The 22,801-nt window shown below is 46.2% G+C and overlaps 1 protein-coding gene across 1 annotated transcript in view; it reads right to left on the bottom strand.

Moving 5' to 3' along the window:
• Positions 1-22,801, bottom strand: part of PHF20 (PHD finger protein 20) — a 177,819-nt gene that overhangs the window by 72,651 nt on the left and 82,367 nt on the right. Inside the window, exons 14-16 of the mRNA XM_033962633.1 lie at positions 18,035-18,202; positions 17,225-17,500; positions 570-677 (exon numbers count right to left, since the gene is read on the bottom strand). Of these exons, the coding sequence (XP_033818524.1) occupies positions 570-677; positions 17,225-17,500; positions 18,035-18,202 (552 nt within the window). The remainder of the gene's footprint in view (positions 1-569; positions 678-17,224; positions 17,501-18,034; positions 18,203-22,801) is intronic.

Genomic DNA, 22,801 nt, shown 5'->3' with positions numbered 1-22,801 from the left:
GAGACGTTTACTGCTGCCTAAGGCTACTTCCGGGTCAAACCCACGCCCTAACCTTAGGTGAGCGTAGATGGGCTTATGCAGCTCCCAAGGCTCCCGGAGGTGCCTCCAATGTAGGTGGCCTGCCTCGGGAGGGGTTTTTTTTTAGAAAATGTGCGTTCCGATTGACTGGTTAGGCAGCAGTTGGCCGCCTACAATCAGGATGTCATTTATAGAATCCAGGCCTTAGTCTCTTGCTGCTATATTGAATAGATCCCTTCTGACCCATGTTTAGATTGTCTCTTACCACAAAAGATGACTATCAAGCTACATAAATATTTATGAAGGAATTCTCTCTGAATGTCAGGTAACTTTAAACCCACTCATCCCCCCCCTCCTCGCACACACAATTATTCCTAATTCTGGCAATTTGAATAAAGCCTGAGTTTATTTTATGTTTCAATTTTCTATTTCAATTTTGATTTAGAATGCATCTTTTCAGTAGTAGGTGAAGGGAAGTTATTATCCACTAGTTTCCCAGAGCATGTTACAAGCCAACAAACAGCACGTTTCAAACATAGTAAAATACTGACTCAAGGGTTTCTCAAGGCGCAATCGTTTTGAGTGGACGTCTGTTCCAATGGATATTTTCCGTCTTCTTAATTCTAATGTTATCGGCTGCAAAGTTTGAGATGCTGTATCTGAAAAGACAAAAAGTAGTGGTTAAGCATAAAAGCCTCAAACTTTTCTCCACTTCTGTACTCTAATGCCTATAGCATTGGAAAAAGTCTTGGATCTAAAGGCTGCAATTGCAGACCCCGACTTGGATAAGTTGGCAGTTACAGAGACATGACTGAAAGAGAACTCTGACCAAGATATAGTTATACTGAGCTATAATTTATTAAGGAAGGACAGGGGAGGAGGAGTGCCACTTATATGTTTAAAGATTATCAAAGCAACAAAATTACAGGACTTAGGTTGTAAGGAGGTGGTACTGTGGGTTATTCTTGAAAGAGGGAAAAGAAAGCACAGTTACTTACGGTAACAGGTGTTATCCAGGGACAGCAGGCAGCTATTCTCACAGGTTGGTGACATCATCCATGGAGCCCGGATGCGGACAACCTCACAAGCAGACTTCCTTGAAGAAATCCTAGAAGTTTTGAGTCTGCCGCACAGTGCATGCGCAAGTGCCTTCCCACCCAGCACAGGGCGTGTCTCCTCAGTTCAGATAGCTAGCAGAGAAAGCCAACCAGGGGAGGTGGATGGGTTGTGAGAATAGCTGCCTGCTGTCCCTGGATAACACCTGTTACGGTAAGTAACTGTGCTTTATCCCAGGACAAGCAGGCAGCCTATTCTCACATGTGGGTGACCTCCAAGCTAACCAGAATGGGATGGTGAGAGTATTGGCAATTCAGGAGAATAAATTTTGTAACACTGCCTGGCCGAAATGGCCATCCCGTCTGGAGAAAGCATCCAGACAATAATGAGAGGTGAAAGTATGAACCCAGAACCAGGTAGCAGCTTTGCAAATTTCCTCAATAGGAGTGGATCTGAGGAAAGCTACAGAAGCCGCCAGGGCTCTGACTGTGGGCTGTGACTCGATTCTGTAGATGCAGTCCAGCCTGAGCATAGCAGAAAGAGATACAAGCAGCCATCCAGTTGGAGATGGTTCGCTTAGAAACTGGATGTCCCAACTTGTTTCAGATCGAAGGAGACAAAAAGTGGAGGAGCAGATCTGTGTGCTTTGGTGCATTCTAAGTAGAAGGCCAAAGCATGCTTACAGTCCAGGTGTGTGAAGAGCAGATTCTCCAGGATGAGAATGAGGCCTTGGAAAAAACACTGGAAGTACAATGGACTGATCGAGATGAAATTCTGAAACCACTTTATGTAAGAATTTTAGGATGAGTACGGAGGACCACATTGTCATGATGGAAAACTGTGAAAGGTGGATCAGCAACTAAAGCTTGCAGCTCACTGACTCTTCGAGCAGATGCGAGGGCAATGAGAAACACCACTTTCCAAGTGAGATATTTCAGATGAGCCGTATCCATTGGTTCAAAATGAGGTTGCTGTCAAGGTCGGCATGGCTGCTGTTGAGGCGGGTTGAGAGGTCTGGCCGAGAACCTGCGCTGGTAGGAAGGCTGCTGTCTGTAAGTGCGAGCAGGTGGAATCTTCTTTTTAGGTTTAATCAGAGTTGTCCCACCTGGTCTCATGTGCGGGAGAGTTTTTGGGTTGTTGAGTCGAGGGACTCACCGAAGAGTTCATCACCCAGACAAGATGCGTTAGCCAGGCGGTCCTGGTGGTTAATGTCTAGGTCAGAGACTCTCAGCCATGCCAAACGGCGCATGGCCACCGCCATGGCAGATGCGCGAGATGTCAGCTCAAATGAGTCGTAGATGGAGCGAACCATGAATTTCCTGAGTTGAAGGAGGCTGGAAATGAGGGACCTTACGTTCAGGAAGATATTTCTGTAAGGAGGAGAGCTGTTGCACCAGATGCTTCATGTAGGAGAAGTGGAAGGTGTAGTTGTTGGCTCTGTTGGCTAACATGGCATTTTGGAAAAGGCGCTTACCAAATTTATCCATGGTTTTTCCCCTCTCTGCCAGGAGGGGTGGAGGCATATACACTGGAACCCTGAGATTTTTTTCAAAGTAGATTCCACCAGGAGGGGACTCGTGGGGCAATTGAGGTTTTGTCCAAACCCTGGATTGGAATAACCCGGTACAAGCTATCCAATTTACGAGGGGCTCCAGGAACCATGAGGGGAGCTTCCCAGTTTTTATAGAAAGTTTTCCCGTAAGATGTCGTGGACGGGCAACTTCAGAAATTCTTTGGGAGGTTGCTCAAAGTCTAGGGCATCGAGGAAAGCCTGAGACTTTTTAGAGTCGGACTCTAAGGGAATGGAAAGAGCTGCTGACATCTCCCTAAGGAATTTAGAGAAAGAGGATTGCTCAGGTTTGGAGACGGTGTCGGTCATGGAGGGTTCTTCATCGGTTGATGAAGCGTTCCTCCTCGGTACCGTGAGGGGAGTCTTCCCACAAATCTGGATCCCTAACGTCGGGATGCGTACGTTTGGACATCGGTGTGGAGGGCTCGGCATGGCGGGTCTTTGAAAGAGATTTGCCCCGAGCGCACCGAGGGCGGTACCGGGTGAGGAAGACCGATGTCGTTCCTGGGACCGGACAGGGTCGGCAGCATCACGGGTATGTACGGTAGGTGTTTCTGCCAAGAGCACCGGCATGGAAGTATTAATCGGTACCGAGGGGGTCGACACCGATGGAACAGTGTGAGGCTCGGACCGGTCCTGTACCGGAAGGTGCGGTGCCAGCAACGCCAGCAAAAGTTGTTAGAGCTGTCGTTGCAGCTGCTCCTGTAACTGTGTTTGGAGTATGGCCGCGATGCGGTCGTTCAGGGGAGGCACCAGTACCGCTTTTTTCTTCTTCGGTACATAGGTGCCGCTCTACGCTCCGGCGATGAGGAGGCCGATGATGAGGCATTCACCGAGATCGGAGCGGAGCGTTTGCGGTTGCCGGTGCGGTGCCGGGAGGGCCGGTGTCGCAACCGTGGTAGGAGGGCGCTCAAGGGAAGTGGGAGGCTTCTTAGCCAGGCTTACCTGGGCCCAACGACCCCGAGGAAGGGTCGGTGGGTGTCGATGTCGACGGTGCCGGCTTTTGTGGTGCCGTCGACGTCGCAGCCGGTTCCATGGCAGATCCGGTACCAAACAAAATATTTTGCTGGATCTGCCGATTTTTCAAAGTACAGTGGTGCCTCGCATAACGGACCGCCTCGCACAGCGAACGCTGCGCACAACGAACTTGTTTGTCGTGCTCCCCAAAACGAACTTCGTTTCACACAACGAAGTTCGCCCGAGGGGCCCGGGGGGGGCGGAACTACTCTCGCGAAGCCGGGAACAGCAGCACCCATGCAGAGAAGGAGAAGACGGCGTGTAGGGGACTCTCAGTAAATGCAGAGCAGCGGCTGTGGCAATCAAAAAAAGAGGAGGTCTGCTGTTAAGGTGGACCAGGGTCCTGGAAAATTCGTGAAATCCTGCAATATTACCAGGATCTCAATACAAGTCCATGAGGATCCTGGAGATCCTGCAAATCCTGGTTTTACCCAGACCCGATTCTCTGGTCCTATCTTACGAGACCTGACCCATTTACAGCAAGTTAAGCCATGTTAAGCTAACGAAAAAAAATCCAGAAACATCAAAAGATTATTCCTTTTTAACAAATAGGAATACTGTACCATGAAATACTGTTCCATCATCTCCCTCCACCTTACCCTGGATGCCGAGTTCTCCGGCCCTCTTTCCTCGGCCAGCCGCACGCTTTCAGGGTAGCAGCGCACGCGCGCATGCTCTGTTGCTCAATCTTCTCCTCTGACGCAACCGGAAACCGGAAGTTGCAGGAGAGTAGAACATTGACCAAACTCCAGCAGCTGCGCGTGCACAGCTTTCTGGAAGCGTGCGGCTGGTTGAGGGAGAGGGCCGGCAGTACTCCGCATACAGGTGAGGTGGAGGGAGGAATGTAGGGCTGCAGGAACGAATTATTGTGTTTTAAATGTATTCTATTATGGGAAAAACAGGGCTGCAGAACGAATTATTGTGTTTTAAATGTATTCTTATGGGAAAACGCGTTTCACACAACGAACGTTTCACATAACAAACTTGCTCCTGGAACGGATTAAGTTCGTTGTGTGAGGCACCACTGTACGCTTTTTAAGCGTAGCACAGCAGGTGCAGGTGTCAGCCCGATGCTCTGGACCCAAGCACTGGAGGCACCAATTGTGTGGGTCGGTGAGGGAGATCGGGCGTGCACACCGCTGGCACTTCTTAAAACCCGGTTGAGGGGGCATGAAGGGAAACACGGCCTCCGCAAAATTGAATCCGGAGGCCTGTATGGTGGCAACAGGCCCCGCCGGGGCCTGCCTGAAAAAATAAGGAAAAACTCGACATTTTTTTTTTTAAACAAAAATAAAGGGAATCCGAAAAGAAAAATAGGAAAAAAGAGAAAATACGCGAGCGGGAAGGCAAAAATTAGTTTTTCAACGGCCGTTGAAAACACATGCGTCTTCTTCGCTCCGCGGAAACGAAGAAACTGGGGACCATGCACTCCTCCGTCGGGCGGGAAGGCACTCGCGCATGCGCGGTGCGGCCAACTAGAACTTTCTAGTTAAAAATGTCCGTACCGGGGCTCCGTCGGTGACGTCACCCATGCGTTAAGAATATGCTGCCTGCTTGTCCTGGGATAACAGTGGGTCCCCCTGTCCCCATTCCCTAGTATTTTACGAAGCTTACTGACAAATTTATATATCTTGTACTTACAGTACAGCAGACAGTTTTTACATGTGTCAAGTTATTGAGGACAGTGTGTACCTAATTCAAGGCATGCCTAGTCATGGGAAGGGAACCTGCTGATAGTTGGCTTTTAACTTCCTCAACGCAGCCTCTAGTAATTTGCATATTTGACAGGTGACCATACCAGATTTCAGTTGCATCAGCCAATAAGCACAAGGATCCACCTTAGCTAAGCTGACTGTCCACCCTTTCACCCCACCCCTTTTGATGTCATCAGTAGACGTTACAACATTCACCTCTAGATCCCTCCCCTTTTGGCAATGTCACCAAAAGTGACATAACTCTTACCAGGCTACACCCCCTTTTCTAAGATGGCAGCACCCTTGGGACCTTCAAATGTCACAAATCCAAGATGGTGGTGCCCATAAGTATCAGACACTGACAGGAAATTATCCAAGAGCTTCCCTCTTTAGAAAGCCGGATGTCATGCTCCGAGACAGACTCATCTAGCAAGGAGCAACAACCGCTTTATAGAGTCCTCAGAGCTGCTTCAAAGTTATGGCAAAGGGCTCCTCAAAATGCAGTTTATGAGAGGTCTGTTTTATAAACACCGTTAAGTCATGAAAATGCAGCCACCAAGAAGGACAGAGTCTCAAACCCCATCTAAGAAGCCAGTCAGTAGGTTTGCTAACAGTACACTTGGGGTCTCAACATCACAAAGGCAGAAGCAACTGAAACAAGTGCCACTAAAATGGTTGCATGGTCCTTGAACTAGGACTATTTATGTGGTCTCATAAAAGGCTTCACAAAGCAGACCAAAAAGTCCTGATTCATTAAGACTATTTTAAGTGATACAAGGTTCTGCATCGAATCAAACAGCTTTAAACAGCAGTGCCTTGTTGCTTTCTTCCTATGCACCAGACCGCAAGTGTCCTGGATTTTATACTTTTGGTTAAGCAACTGCGCTGCTCACCATTTTCACCATGTTTCTCTCTGTCTGTCTGTTTTCGATGAGATTTGTCCATTTGGTTTTCTTTGCTTTTCTCTCTAAGTAATGGTCGGTGGGTGTTCAGCATGTTCACAGATGAAGGCCACAGAGTTTCTCCTCTTCACGTGCAACTTCTTGGTTTTTATCATCAGTAGGTGAACGTCTCAACACTATGTGATGCGATCCATCTAAATACAAATAAAATGGGGAAGATGAACTCCGTTATCTATATTCCTGATAAAAAGCAGTTCAAAACGCTTCTCTTGTGGAATTGCTTACCTTGCTTCCTATTTAGAATTCTCATTTGCTCTTTAAATAGGCAAAACCCAAAAAAGAATGTAAAAGCTGACCTTTCAGGAGTGTTTAAATTTCTTATTGTATTTTGGAATTTTTTCTGACAGCAGTCTGAGCCAGGTTCCCAGATTCAGAAGCCTTGTATGGCAATCTGTCATAAATCTACTCAAACGCTGCAACATGGGCCTTATTCATGTCAAACGTAAACCTATCACCAAAACAGAAACATTTATTCTTATGGAACCGCTATCCTAAAACTCTGGTTGCAGGCTTTTAACAGTTTAATTTTTGCCTCCACATTCATTTCCACTAGGACCACTTTGTTACTCCTATCTCTTGCATTTTCAGATAGCATTCATTTACAATTATCCAGGGAGTTTTTTTTCTCCAATATATGTTACCCCCTCAACATACACACATTGAACTTGGTTGCTGTAGTAATAGTCCTGGGCTGGGGCCATGCATCAGGGCTTCTTCTGGAAACCTGCAAACATGGTCCCAGACTCTAACCATCAGATACCACCAAGAGAAAGGGACAAGGATTTGATTTACTGTCTTTCTATGGTTACAACCAAAGTGGCTTACATATTACATACAGGTGCTTATTTTGAACCTGGGCAACGGAGGCTTAAGTGACTGCCCAAAGAGCTGTAGTGGAAAATCAAACCGCTCCACTAACCACTAGGTCACTCTCCACCATTAAGCAGAAACCATGCTTCCCCCTCCCTCACCCTTTTGTCTTCAGGTCCTGGGCTTCCAGCTCATCTCCAAACATACCAGGCCAGCCTTCTTTTTGTCTTTCTTATACTTGCTGCCAAAGGCATCTGTCCCTAGATTTCTAAAATTAACTAGCTTAAGAAGTTTAGATGCATTTCCCCCTCTCTCTTAGCTAAATGGTTAAACAGTCTTCAATCTTAGCTGAAAGATTTGAGTCAGTATTTCAGTGCTTTTCAGATGTAGTCTTCAGACACCTCTGCTTTCCTAAAAGGAGAACATTGCAAATTGAGGTAATTCTTTCTGACTCCTTTTTTTTTTTTTTTTAATTATAATTTTATATTGCTGGGTTAGCTGTTAGCTTATTCCTTTCTACTAAAGCTATAGAATATACGTTTATTTTTCTTGTTTGAGGGAGGTAGTTTGTTGGTTTTGTTTTTGTTGGGTTTTTTTTTTTTTGGGGGGGGTTCTTGCTTACTCAAGGGTAGAATTCACCAATCTTTCTGCAACTGTGACACCAATTCATGTGACTGCAGAAAGTATATGATCCCCAGCAGGCAGGGAAAACAATGGCATCTTATGGAGCAGTTTGGGCAGATCCAGTTCAAAGGGGGAGGCAAGCTCCTTGTATAACCACATTTTTGAGGTGTCTTGTTTGCTGGACTGCCTGGGAATTACTTCATTTGTCCACCTTCTTGCCTCTGTTTCTTACCTCTCACACTCTCCCACCTGGGACCCTGTCACTGTTGGAAACTTGCCACGTGGCAGCCAGTAGTGATAGTGATGAAGACAGGCTGCTTCCACTCAGCCCTGGGAATGTCCCTCTTCTGCGATCGTACCTCCTCAGATACAACTTCCTTTAAGCAGAACTCAGCAGAGTGAAGGCCCCAGGGTCAGCCAGATGTAGTCTGTATTCATCGCTGCTGCTGCTGCTGTTAGTGATATGTGCAAGGCTTTTTTTTTTCCCTTTTGGGGAGGGAGGGAGGGAGGGAGAGACGCAAAGAAATGGGGAGCATGGAGCAGGTCACATGGATCCAACTGCGGATGGCCCTGTGCTTTTTGCCAGGCTCGCTCAATGGCAGTTATGCCTCTATACTAATATACCACTATACTATATTAGCAGGTTTTTAAAAGCTTTTTAACCATTTTTATTAAAAACTGTTTTCCCAAACTTAGTATACAATCATTGATCATCGTATTATTTCTCATATTTATCTGATATGCCACCTTTTCCCAAGAAACAAGTAATTGCCTATGCAGACAGTATTAGGTATAAGTATACCGAGCACTGATTAAAGCAAGAAAGCACAGTTACTTACTGTAATAGGTGTTATCCAGGGACAGCAGGCAGCTATTCTCATATATGGGTGACATCATCAGCGGAGGCCGGATGCGTCTGCCACTCAGCCAATCATTGACCCATGCAGTTAGTGTCTCTCCTAACCCCATCGATTCCATCTTGCTTAGCAGCCTGCGGTGTGGGACACTGTCAAAAGCTTTACTGAAGTCCAGGTACACGACGTCCAAAGACTCTCCCAAGTCCAACTTTCTTGTTACCCAGTCAATGAAGCTGATGAGATTGGATTGGCAGGACCTACCCTTGGTGAATCCATGCTGACTGGGATTCCGAAGATTCCCTTCATTCAAGATCGTGTCCAATTTGCTTTTAATTAGTGTTTCCATAAGTTTGCACACTATTGATGTGAGACTCACCGGTCTATAATTCGCAGCCTCTGCCCTGCAACCCTTTTTATGCAGAGGAACGACATTAGCTAATTTCCAGTCCAGGGGAACTTTCCCCTTACTTAGGGAGAGATTGAATAGCTCAGCCAACGGTTTCGCCAGGACATAGCTAGCAGAGAAGCCAACCAGGGGAGGTGGGTGGGTTGTGAGAATAGCTGCCTGCTGTTCCTGGATAACACCTGTTACAGTAAGTAACTGTGCTTTATCCCAGGACAAACAGGCAGCCTATTCTCACATATGGATGACCTCCAAGCTAACCAAAATGGGATGGTGGGAGTGTTGGCAATTTAAGAGAATAAATTTTGTAATACTGTTTGGCCAAACTGTCCATCCCGTCTGGAGAAAGTATCCAGACAATAGTGAGAAGTGAAAGTATGAACCGAGGACCAAGTAGCAGCCTTGCAAATTTCAATAGGAGTAGATCTGAGGAAAGCTACTAAAGCTGCCACTGCTCTAACTTTGTGGGCTGTGACTCTACTGTGTAGGGGTAATCCAGCATAGGCACAGCAGAAGGAGATACAAGCAGCCATCCAGTTAGAGATGGTATGCTTAGAGATAGGATGTCCCAACTTATTTGGATTGAAGGAGTCAAAAAGTTGAGGAGCAGTTCTGTGTAATTTGGTGCGTTTCAAATAGAAGCACGTTTACAGTCCAGAGTATGAAGAGCTATTTCTCCAGGATGAGAATGAGGCTTTGGAAAGAAGACTAGAAGAACAATAGATTGGTTGAGATGAAATTCCAAGACCACTTTAGGGAGGAATTTAGGATGAGTGCAAAGGACTCATGATGAAATACCGTGAAAGGTAGATCAGCAACTAAAACTTGCAGCTCACTGACTCATCGAGTAGAAATGAGGGCAATGAGAAACACCACTTTCCAAGTGATATAACTTCAGATGAGCCTTGTCAATTGGATCAAATGGAGGCTTCATCAGTTGAGCAAGGACAACATTGAGGTCCCAAACCACAGGAGGCGGTCTGAGAGAAGGTTTGACATTGAAAAGTCCTTTCATGAATCTGGAAACCACCGGATGAGCAGAGAGTGGTTTCCCTCCAATAGGCTGATGGAAAACAGCAATTGCACTAAGATGGACTCGGATCAATGTAGACTTGAGGCCAGAAGTCGATAAGTGCAAAAGATAATCCAAAACAGAAGATAAGGAGGAATGTTGGGGCTCCTTATCATGAGAAAAACACCATGTAGAAAATCTAGTCCATTTTTGGTGATAGCATTGTCTAGTGGTAGGTTTCCTAGAAGCCTCCAAAATGTCTCTGATAGGTTGAGAAAACTGCAGAGGAGTCATGTTGAGAGGTACCAAGCTGTCAGGTGTAGAGACTGCATATTGGGATGAAGCAGAGATCCCTGACTCTGTGTAAACAGAGATGGAAAAACTGGTAGAAGGTATGGCTCCCTGCTGCTGAGCTGAAGGAGAAGGGAGTACCAAGGTTGTCTCGGCCACCGAGGAGCAATCAGAATCATGGTGGCATGATCGTTCTTTAACTTGACCAGAGTCTTGAGAATGAGAGGGAATGGAGGGAATACATAGAGGAAGAGATTCGTCCATTTCAGGAGAAAAGCATCTGCCTCGAGGCGATGAGGAGAGTATATCCTGGAGCAGAACTGAGGCAGTGTGTAGTTGTGGGGAGCTGCAAAGAGGTCTATTTGAGGTGTTCCCCACTGTGAAAAAATGTGATGAAGAGGCGAGGAATGGAATGTCCATTTGTGAAGTTGCAGAAGACGACTCAAGTTGTCCGCCAAGCAATTGTTCACCCCTTGGATATAGACAGCTTTGAGGAAGGTGTTGTGGCAGATTGCCCAGTCCCAAACCTTCAGAGCTTCTTGACAAAGGGAGGCAGATCCCGTCCTCCCTGTTTGTTGACATAATACATGGCGACTTGGTTGTCCGTCCGAATGAGGACTACCTGGTCGTGAAGATGTTGGAAAGCATTGAGAGCCTTGAGGATCGCTCTGAGTTCCAACAGACTGATATGACACTGACGATCCGTACTGGTCCAGTGGCCTTGGGTACGGAGACCATCGAGATGAGCGCCCCAAACATAGGTTGAAGAATCTGTCATGAGGACCTTCTGATGGGGGGGCGTTTGAAAAAGCAAGCCTCTGGAGAGATTGGAAGAGAGCATCCACCAACGGAGAGACTGCTTCAATGAAGGAGTGACTGTTATGTGTCGAGAAAGTGGGTCGCAAACCTGCGTCCATTGAGATGCCAGGGTCCACTGAGGAATTTTGAGGTGAAGTCTGGCAAAAGGAGTCACATGTACTGTGGAGGCCATGTGACCCAGAAGTACCATCATGTGTCTCGCTGAGATGGAAGAGCGGGAAGACACTGTATGATAGAGTTGAAGAAGAGCTTCCAGACGTTGTTGTGGAAGGAATGCTCTGAGTTGGATAGTATCCAGAACAGCTCCGATGAATTGTAGATTCTGTGAGGGCTGAAGATGGGATTTGGGAAAGTAGATTTCGAATCCCAAACTTTGTAGGAACAAGGTAGTCCGTTGGGTCGCTACAATAACCCCCTGAGATGTTGAATCTTTGATGAGCCAGTCATCGAGGTAGGGAAATAGCTGAAGACCATGGTTCCTTAGAGCTGCTGCTACCACAACCAGGCACTTGGTGAACACTCTGGGAGAGGAAGCCAGGCCGAAGGGCAGCACTCTGTATTGATAATGCAGATTCCCCACCCGAAATCTGAGGTATTGACGGGAGGCCGGATGAATGAGAATGTGAGTGTAGGCCTCCTTGAGATCCAGAGAGCATAACCAGTCGTTCTGCTCAAGAAGGGGATAAAGGGATGCCAGGGACAACATTCAAAATTTTTCTTTGGCTAAAAATTTGTTGAGAGCCCTGAGATCAAGAATTTTAATCTATATTAAAATTTTTATTGTTAACCGGTCAGATATTTATTTTATGATCGGGATATTAAAAACTAATAAACTTGGAAACTTGGAACGGGCCGCAGATCGCCCGTCTTCTTTGGAACAAGGAAGTAACGGGAGTAAAAACCCCTGTTCTGCTGAGTAGCCTTAGGTGCAGCAGAAGGTTGAGGTTTTTGTTGCTTCTGTGGCCATCCTCAGAGCCATCCTCAGAGCAAAACGCCGTTGATAGATAGGAGCAGGGCGTGTAGGTTTGGCAGGAGCTGGCTTTGGCTTAGGTCTGAAAATAGAAGCAAAGGATTTTTCATGTTCAGACAATTTCTTGGTGGGCTGCCTCAATAGATTCATCAAAGAGGTCATTGCCTGCACAAGGAATATTAGCTAAGCGATCCTGAAGATTAGGGTCCATGTCAATGGTACGAAGCCAAGCAAGGCGACGCATGGCTACAGAGCAGCTGCCCGGGCAGACAACTCAAAGGCATCATAAGATGACTGGAGGAGATGTAATCGGAGTTTTGATAAAGAAGCAAGAACTTCTTGAAATTCAAAGTGCTTTTGAATATCCAAATAAGTCAATAATTTTGGTAATAAATGAGGAACTCAAAATAAGTAATAAAATGAAAATTATAATTGAGGACTTTAGAGGACATCATGGTATTTTGATAGATGCGAAGTCCGAATTTGTCTATAGTTTTCCCTTCCCTTCTAGGAGGAACGGTGACATAAACCTTGGAAGGATGGGACCTCTTCAAGGAGGACTCGACTAGCAGGGACTGATGAGATAACTGAGAGTTGTCAAACCCTTTGCGATGTACAGTTTTATACCTAGAGTCCAATTTGCCTGGAACGGCTGGTATGGTATAAGGAGTCTCCAGGCATCTGGCAAAAGTCTGAGACAAAAGCTTGTGAAGAGGAAGCTTAAGTGACTCTGCTGGAGGTTGAGGTAGATGCATGACTTCGAGGTACTCCTTAGAGTATTTGGAACTAGCATCTAATTGAAGATCCAAGTCAACAGCCTTCTGACGAAGAAAAGATGAGAAAGATAGCTGACCGCCAATGCTTTGCCTCGAAAAGGACTCGAGGACGTCGAGGCAGCCTGGGTCGAAGATGAAGCTTCGGCAGGAAAAAAGGCATCAAAAGAATATGGAGACTTGGACGAAGCAATCGAAACCGCTGCATCCTCGAGGTTCAGAAGTGGAGACCTTGAGCGAGGAGTCGGCGGTCTAGTCGAAGTAGGAGTAGAGTGAGGCTTAGTTGAAGAGGAACGTTCTTTAGAAGAAGAACTATGCCTGGAAGTATGCCTCGATGAAGGCCTCGATCATCGGTGAGAACTATGCTTGGAAGCAGATCTCGAAGATCGAGGAGACTTCGCCTCGGAGACAGAAGCAGCCGATGCCACAAAAAAATGGATAGGACTGGAGGCTGTAGATCGAAGCTCCAGAGGCTTGGAGGAACCTCGATGCACTCCCAAAGACTCTGCTCCTTGTATAGAGTGTGAGGATTTCTGCCGAGGCACTTGCAAAGATTCTGCTCCTTGCTTCACATGCTTGGATGCCAGACCAGACACTTGAAGAGACTCTGCTCCCTGCAAAGAGTGCGTAAGCTCAGACTGAGGCAAAGGAAGCGGCTCGACCTCGCAGGAGTCTGCTGAATGCCCAAGCTGGATGAGAGGAAGAAGCTTCAGTCCCATATTAGTAAGGAACTGAATGAATTGCTTCTCCAACATGGTCTGGAAAGAAGCCAGCAAGGATGGATCCGCGTCTGAAATCAAGACCATTTGCTGTGGCTGGAGGTTCCACCGAGGCAGTGTAAATGTGCTTCGACTTGGAAGTCTTAGGCACTTTAAGCACCACCGCTGGAAACAAGGGAAGATACAGCAGGTGTCGTTGAAGAGAGAGCCGCTGCAAATGACGAAGATCTGATGAGGCTCGAGGTGGAAGCAGTAGAAGCAGGAGTCTCAGTCGAAGGTGAGGCCGAGGGCGCCTTCGATGTCGATCTGAGGAAGAATCCATCCCTAACAGCTTCTCCACCAAAAGATGACGACGTTTAAGGGCTCAAGGTTGAAGAGTAGCAAAGCGCTCACACGACTTCGGGTAATGTTCCGGCCCAAGGCACTTGAGGAACTGATGGTGTAGGTCCGTAAGGGAAATCGCACGCTGGCACTGGCTACACTTCTTGAAGCCAATGACAGGCTGGGACATAGAAGGAAAAACAGCTGCCGCAAGATCGAAGCCCTTGGACTGCGGCCGAACGGCCTGCCCCGGCAGACAGACGGAAGATTGGAAAAAAAAATTTTTTTTTTAAAACTAGAAATAAAGTAAGAACAGCGATTCGTGAAGAAAAAAATACAAACCGCAGTTCAGAGAAGGCATGAAGTAACAAAGTTAAACAGAGAGTCAAAGATGGACTTCTCGGCTCCACGGAAAACTGAGAACTGAGGACGTACCCTACGCTGGACGGGAAGGCACTCGCGCATGTACGGTGCGGTCGACTCGAAACTTCGAGTTTTCTTCAAGCAAGTCTGCTTGAAAGCTTCTGCATCCGGGCTCCGCTGATGACGTCACCCATATGTGAAAATAGGCTGCCTGCTTGTCCTGGGATAATGAGCGTTATGTTCTTACCACCACTGATTCTGGAGTTTGTAATTATCTGTGACATTACAGTACAAATGCTTAACAATCGAGCTTCTTCAGGGATATTACCTTGCTGAATGAAATGTAGGCCACTCTTGACTCAGATTAGATTAGATAGCAATTTAGGTGTTAGTACTCTCAAGCCTTAGCCAAGTAAGACTACCAAACTAATATGGCCCTGTGGTACTAGTAGGTTTCAGCTCCTGTGACCATGAGAAAAGATGTGATTCATTCCTGCTAAGATGTCAAAGAAAGATTAGGTTCTTACCTTTGCTAATCTTCACTCTTGTAAATCCACACTTTATTCTGGGACCAGTGGGTTATTTCCCTCTACCCGTCAGGATTTTGTAGAAGCCTCAAAATTTCCGAGACTTAAACCCCCCACCCATACCTTATCACTGCACCGCAGTGCCTCCCGGTGAAAGCAGAGGTATGGAAAGGGTGCCTGGTGCAACCACGGGCACATCCAACTTACCTGCTGGCACCCCCAAATAAATGCAGGAGAAAAACCCTGGTTCTGAGGAGCAGGGTCCCTGTAACTAACACTGGAGCTGGCAAAAGGGAAACAGGCATAGACTTTTTAACTAAGTAAGCCTGATAAAGCATATTCACAAATTCTAGGAAAACCCATCCTCCATGGTGGAAGCCAACCCCTGCACACCAGTTTTGGACTGTTTGGGGGATTTGTGAGATGTCTCGCCAGAGGCACGCTTGCATTTCGACTAAACATCGCCAGCACTCCCCAGAGTCCTCCAACACCATTTTTGCAGAAATCGGGGCAGAAGGCACAAGAAGACCCTCCTTGGAGATCGAAGGTACTGAATCTGGGCAAGCCTCGCACCCCTCACAGGCCGCAGCGCACATGGAACACGGCTGCACTTCCGACAGCCATCCACCGCAAATGAGGCATGAACCCATCCCATCTGTCCAGGGAGGCCATCTATGAAGTTTTCTTGCAAAAACAAAACTTGGAAATATGAAAAATATGTTGCAATCTAAATCGGGAAAAATCCAAGATGGTTGCCACAGATGCCAATTTTGAAGAAAAATAGCCCAGAAAAAAAAAAAATCACAGAAAACCTCAAAAAAAGGCGATTTGGGGATTTTAGATATGGGGAGGGGTAGGGCATGCCAGGAAGCCACCCAAAACCCCCTTTTTAAGACCCCCCAAATCGCTGATTCAGGCTGTCAGCCTGTACTCACTGTGACATGTGCTGAATGAGAGACACTGCAACATCTTACAGGGAGATCCTTTGCCTCAGTGAACTGGAAATCTGGATTTCAGATCTTCTGAATGTCCCATCAGCCTGACCACCACAGCTGGAGACCTCCGCCACCCTCCGACATGTTGTGCAGATGCCTGGCAGAGGAACACAGTCTGGCTCCGATCTCAGGCATGCCTACTTGGAACCGCTCAGCTTGCGCTCTATCTACTAGCGGATGAACCTGGGGTGAGTTAGCTCCCAAGGGAACTGTCCCTGAGCCACATTCTGATGTGCAGGCTGTCCAGGGGGCTTACTGATAAGCAGGGAACCCCCTAGAAGCAGATTTTCTCCAAAGGTCTGCAATCTCCCACAGTCAAGGATGTCCACGCAGGGAACCTCCATTGGCTCTCTAAGCTATATGCCTTGCTGGTATCAGTGGCAAGGTTACAGCTGAGGCACCTCTAGAAAAATTTTGAGGAGGTGGTTGAAATGGGGGAAGGGACTCGACCCATCAAGTGTGACACCCCCGAGGTTGGACAGACCCCTGAAAGGGTCCCCTCCAAGCTCAGTCCGGCACCAGATAGGGACAAGAAGGCCACTAAACAAATTCCAACAGCCCTACACTAAACCAGGGAAGACTGCAACAGCTTACCACCACCTGCTGGAGACTGACAGCAGACTAGAGTGTATTAGGGACTGCACAGCCCCCTTGTACTACAGCCAAAAGTTTATGTCTCAGTCTCCAACTGCTGGTCATAGTGAGCTATTACCCATCAGTGAGCTGTGCTGGTCTGGAGAGATGCTGAAGAATACATGAAATTAAACACAAGTAGAAAAGATCAGCTCCTACAGCCTGGCTTGTAAGAAGAATGACTGATGCAATGGCACAGTGATGAGGGGGAGGGGTTTAAGTCTCTGAAATTTTGAGGCTTCCTACAAAGTCCTGGTGGGTACAGGGAAAATAACCCACTGGTCCTGGAATAAAGTGGGATTGTACAAGAAATACAGATCTCTTGATGAACTTTTAAACCAACTCTGATTTCAGAATTCAAGTTGGTGGAATGAAGGTAGAGTAGGTATGACTTTGAAGTGCAGCAGTGTGCTGACAAATTCAATTTTGTCTTAATTGCATAACAAAAAATATTTAAAAGGTGAAAAGATGTGGTGGACTGATTAAAATGTTACAAGCAGGTACTTTGCCCACTAGTGACCAATAACTACAACAAAGGGCTTTTGAAGCAATGAAATGAGTTATACTGCAAGTGGCCCAAGCTGTTTTGGGATCATTTATTTTATACTTCGTCAATATTCATTATGTTAATTGCAATCAAAATACTGAATTTTTTTTTTTTTTTGCACAGTTTCATTGTTCCTGTCTTGTGAAGTTTTAATGACTCTTTTTAATATAGGCATAAAACAAAAGCTATTTTTGTCGTAATGAAATTATACCCCATATCTCCAATGATCTCTCTCATACTTACACAAGGACTCAGAAGTGGTCCGTCTCCTCTTTGGACTTTCCCGATTGGTCTTTTCAGAAGTTGAAGAACCTCTTGTTTGGATGTTTCTTGGTACTGGCTTCTGTTCTTGCTCTGCTGTTTTCTCCAATCCATGGAAGTATTTCATATGGTAGAACAGGAGCTTAGCTTTGCGAAAGAATTTTGAACAATCCATATATTTGCACTTAAACTTGTTTTGGTCTAGGTCAGCTGGTTCTTCTGGTTTAAGTTCATTCAACTTCTTCAATGCATTTGTTACTGCAAGGATAAAAACAGCAGGACTTATATGTACTAAGATTTCAAGCCTCTACTATTAAAGTCAACAGCTGCAGTTAGCAAAGCTGGTCAAACACATTGCATTAGAAAAACAGATGTAAGTTCAATACCATCTTTACTCTAAAAATGTTTTCAAGATAGCAATCATAAGAGAATGCATTTCAATAGAATGCAGACTCACAAAACAATCACAGATATAGCATAATACAAAAATTCAATTCATTTATTCAAATAGTCTTGTATATATTTCCAATATTCTATCCAAACACAAAGACTGGCTCATTTTAACATGATTAAGGAATTATACTTTTCAAACTGCTCTCCTCTTCGTCTCCTTGCCCTATCACAGACACAAAGGAAGCCAACACATACAAGAGAAAACATACAGAAGAACAGAAGAAATACACACATACAGTGGCTGGAAAAAGGTCCACAAACCACGCTCTGCATGTTTACCCCACATCTTTGTTTAAAGACATAACTGAATTATTCAGTTTGCATTATGTAAATGCTAACCTGTGACAGCAGGAACCTCTTGCAGCTGTGCTGGGGTCTTGTTCTCTACACTCTCTTCCTGAGAAGGGTCATTTTTGGCGAGTTCTCTGGTCTCAGGGAGAAGAGGTGACTGCTGGGCTTCCTCCAGTGAACTTGGCAGCATTGGCTTCACAGGGCTTTGCTGAACTTCTTAAAAAAATATGGACATTTATGGTATTACCCAACAATAATACATATATACTTACCTATCTACTGAGTCTTTGCTGGAAACAAATTTCTGAACAAGGGAAAGACCATCAAAATCTGTTTAATCTATGCCCCTATTCTCTTTTCTGTGAATACATTGGAAAGCATGCTTTGATCTTTAAAGAAATTTATCTATCATGATTTACAAGAAATACATAAAAAACAGATATTATGCTGCCTCTATCAGCCAAGAGTGTACCCACATGGGCACACTTCTTATGATCTTTGCTCCATCACAAGTCATTATAAAATAAGGGGTCCAGAAGTGAAAGTTCAGATGGGCACGAGACCTCAGAAAACTTGTCTGAAGTAACAAAGGATTTGCCTAGTGGTTCAGCAGCAGTCTGAATATCAGGAGAATCAGGGTTGGGCACATCACTTCATCCTCTGTTGCCCTGAGTTCAAACAAACTGTTAGCCCTCCTGGGGCATGAATTTAACTTGCCTTCAATGAAAAAACATGAGCTTAACCCAAAAAGAGGATTAAGTAGAGATAGGTCTCAAAAAACGGAGGGGAAGAACAGAAAGAGGCAAATGAGAGAATTTGAGACGAGTTACAGTTTTTGGCAAGAGGAACAGATCTGAGTTTGGTAGGGAAGGACAAAAAGGAGAAATTAAGTCCTTACCTGCTAATTTTCTTTTTTTTAGTCCCTCCAGACCGGCACAGAAATGGATGGGTTTACGCTCCTCTACCAGCAGGTGGCGACTGAGATACTAACTTCTGGCTTTAATACAAGTGGGCTGTGCAGTCCCTATTACAATCAGTCTTAATGAATAGCCAAACAGAAAACAACTAGGCTGAAACAGTAACATCCCAACTCCACACACACATGGAGAAGACAAAGGAAAAATCATTGTTGGATCCTGATTAGAACAAGAACCTTTTAGAAACATCCCACAGTTCGCCAGCTAAACCAAATGTCACTGCTCTGTTAAACTCTCCAACAATCCAAAACAACCAACTCCCGCAGAAAAACCCATATTCTTCACAAAACAAATACTGAACAAAACGACAGAGCGGGGTCTGTGCCGGTGTGGAGGGACTAAAAAAGAAAATTAGCAGGTAAGGAACTAATTTCTCCTTCTTTAGCATCCTCCATACTGACACAGAAATGGATGGGATGTACCAAAGCAGTACCCATGATGGGTGGGACTCCCAAAGGGCCGCCACAAGGACACACTCACCAAAACATAGTGACCAGACGGGCTCAAAATGCGCCTGTGCGTCCCGACATGCTCGAACATCCATATGGTAGTGCCGAAACAAAGGAATGAAGAGAAGACCAAACCGCAGCTTTACAGAGGTACCAGAGAAGATTCAGCCCAAGAAGCTGCTTGACCCCGAGTGGAATGAGCTTTGAGAAATTCCAGAACAGGCTTCTTCTGGAGAAGGTATGCCGAAGCGATAGCCTCTTTGATCCAGTGCACAATGATAGCCTTGGAAGACAAAAGAGACCTGGATCGAACATTGGAAAATGTCCCCAAGTCAGAAGATTGGGCAAAACTCTGGGTAAGAGCGAACAAGAAAAGGACCTGGGTGCTGTCAAGGGAGGTCTGCTGTCTCCCTGGAGCCAGGATTCGTGACGTCACCACCTGTCTCGATAAACTACTAAAACCTAATGACCATTTCCCTATGCTTCTTATCCATGTAGGGTACAAACGACACTGCAAGGAACACCTCAGAGAACATACCCGATGACTTCAGAGCCCTGGGTAGGAAGCTGAAGCAAACAGGTGCACAGGTGTCTTCTCATCCATCCTCCCAGTTAGAGACAGAGGAAGAGCCAGGGAGGAAGAACGCATCCAACGTACCAACGAGTGGCTTCGCAACTGGTGCATAGAGATGAACTTTGGATTCCTGGACCATGGAAAGACACTCCAGGACTGCAGGGACCGGACGGACTTCACCTGACCAGAAGAGGTAAAAACGTACTTGGACACCGTCTAGCCCGCCTACTTCGCAGGGCTTTAAACTAGGTAAGTTGGGGGAGGGTATCCACTCACATTCCAGAGCAGTAAGGAATCATCCGGGGGAGGCGAGACACAACCACCCTTCTGAATCCAAGGTAAGCACCCATAATACGCATGACAAGCCCTAGCAAACACAAGGGATGGAGGGCCATGTATGTCAATGCACACAGTATTAGGCAATAAAATTCTGCAATTGGAGACCGAGATAGTGAATGCCGACCTAGATGTGGTTGCGATATCCGAGACCTGGTTCACGGGACTCTCATGGGTGGGATATGGCCATACCGGGTTACAATTTACTTCGTCGAGACAGAGAGGGCAGGTTAGGCGGAGGGGTAAGCGCTATACATTAAAGAAGGCATCAAAACTACCAGAATCACGGACGTTTAAGTACAACCGGGGAATCCCTCTGGTGAGACCTGGCCAGAGGGGAGAGAAAAATGCCTGTATCTTGGTGTGGTATATAGACCGTCCAAGACAACCAGAAGACAAAGACACGGAACTAATCGAAGACATAGATAAATATCGCTCTAAACGGGGGACGTGTACTAAGTGGAGACTTCAATATGCCGACGTAGACTGGATCATCACCTTCAGCAACAACCAGCGGCAGCAAAGAGGCTATTAGCCTCCATAAGAGAGCGAACACGCCTCAATCAAATGGTAATGGAGCCCACTAGGGGCCCAAACGATCCTTGACCTAGTACTCACCAATGGGGAAAGCGTCTCAGAAGGTCTTCCGTGGGAGATAAGCTAGCCTCCAGCGATACATAACATGGTATGGTTCCACCTGAGGAATAGGGTTTCCATAGATCAAACACTAAAACAAGAGGTACTCACTTCCGAGGAACGGACTTTGCACGCATGGGAGTCTTCGTCCATCAGGCGCTCCAGGTCCAAACTGAGACAGGGAATGTGGAGGATATGTGGTCATCCCTGAAATCTGTCATACACGAGGCAACCGGCCGTTACATAAAATCATCACACAAACGGCGAAGAAAAGACAAACCCCAGTGGTTCACCGCAGAGATCTCACGTCTCGTTAAGGAGAAGAAAAACACATTTGCTTCCTTCAAACGCACGGGGAAAAAGCGAAGATCAACTGCTACACAGGATCAAGTCCACAGAGGTCAAAACGGCAGTCAGGAGGCCAAACTTCGAGTGGAAGAAACTCCAGCAAACAACATTAAGAAAGGGGACAAATCCTTTTTCCGGTATATCAGTGACAGGAAAAAAAAACACAAACGGGATAGTACGCCTGAAAAAAAACGGACGGAATTACGCAGAATCGGATCCCGAAAAGGCCGAACTACTAAACGAATACTTCTGCTCGGTCTTCACCTGCGAGGCGCCAGGGTCCGGCCCTCAATTGAAGCCACAGTCAAACACAAAAGATCCGTTTCGGAATTTTAAATTCACACCCAGCGGGGTTACCTTGAGCTAACAAAACTCAAGGTGGACAAAGCCATGGGACCCGGACAATCTGCACCCCAGAGTGCTCAGGGAGTTAGGTGATGTCCCTGGCAGAACCGTTAACCGTGCTCTTCAATCTCTCACTGAGTACAGGGACAGTCCCCTTGGACTGGAAAACAGCTAACGTCGTTCCTCTACACAAAAAGGGTTGCAGGACAGAGGCTGCAAATTACAGACCGGTGAGTCTGACATCGATAGTATGCAAACTCATGGAAACACTGATCAAACGCCAATTGGACACGGTCTTGGACGAAGGGAATCTACGGGACCCCAATCAACATGGATTCACCAAGGGTAGGTCCTGCCAATCAAACCTCATCAACTTCTTTGACTGGGTAACAAAAAGACTGGACGAAGGAGATTCACTAGACATAGTGTACCTGGACCTTCAGTAAAGCTTTTGACAGCGTCCCACACCGCAGACTGTTAAACAAGATGAAATCGATGGGGTTAGGAGAGACTCTGACGGCATGGGTCAATGATTGGCTGAGTGGCAGACTTCAGAGGGTGATGGTTAACGGTACTTTCTCTGAGACATCGGAGGTGACCAGCGGGGTGCCGCAGGGCTCGTTCTTGGTCCACTCCTCTTCAACATATTCATAGGAGATCTGACTCAAGGGCTTCAAGGTAAAGTAACATTATTCGCCGACGACGCCAAACTATGTAATATGGTAAGCGAGGACAATCTAGAAGATATTATGGCGCAGGACCTGCGTACATTGGAATGCTGGTCCTCAACCTGGCAGCTGGGCTTCAATGCTGGAAAGTGTAAGGTCATGCACCTGGGTAGCAGAAACCCATGCAGAACTTATACCTTGAACGGGGAGACCTTGACCAGCACTACAGCAGAACGAGATTTAGGAGTAATCATTAGTGCAGACATGAAATCTGCCAATCAGGTGGAGAAGGCTTCCTCAAGGGCAAGACAGATGCTGGGTTTGCATCCGTAGAAGTTTCGTCAGCAGAAAGCCTGCAGTCATAATGCCATTATACAGGACCATGGTGAGACCTCATCTGGAATACTGCGTGCAATTCTGGAGGCCACATTATCGCAAAGACATGCAGAGGGTCGAGTCGGTCCAAAGGATGGCCACCAGAA

Source organism: Geotrypetes seraphini, chromosome 11, assembly GCF_902459505.1.
Source record: "Geotrypetes seraphini chromosome 11, aGeoSer1.1, whole genome shotgun sequence".
Taxonomy (NCBI): Eukaryota; Metazoa; Chordata; class Amphibia; order Gymnophiona; family Dermophiidae; genus Geotrypetes; species Geotrypetes seraphini.
Note: the sequence above shows the minus strand (reverse complement) of the source record. Positions and strands in the feature narration are given on the sequence as shown.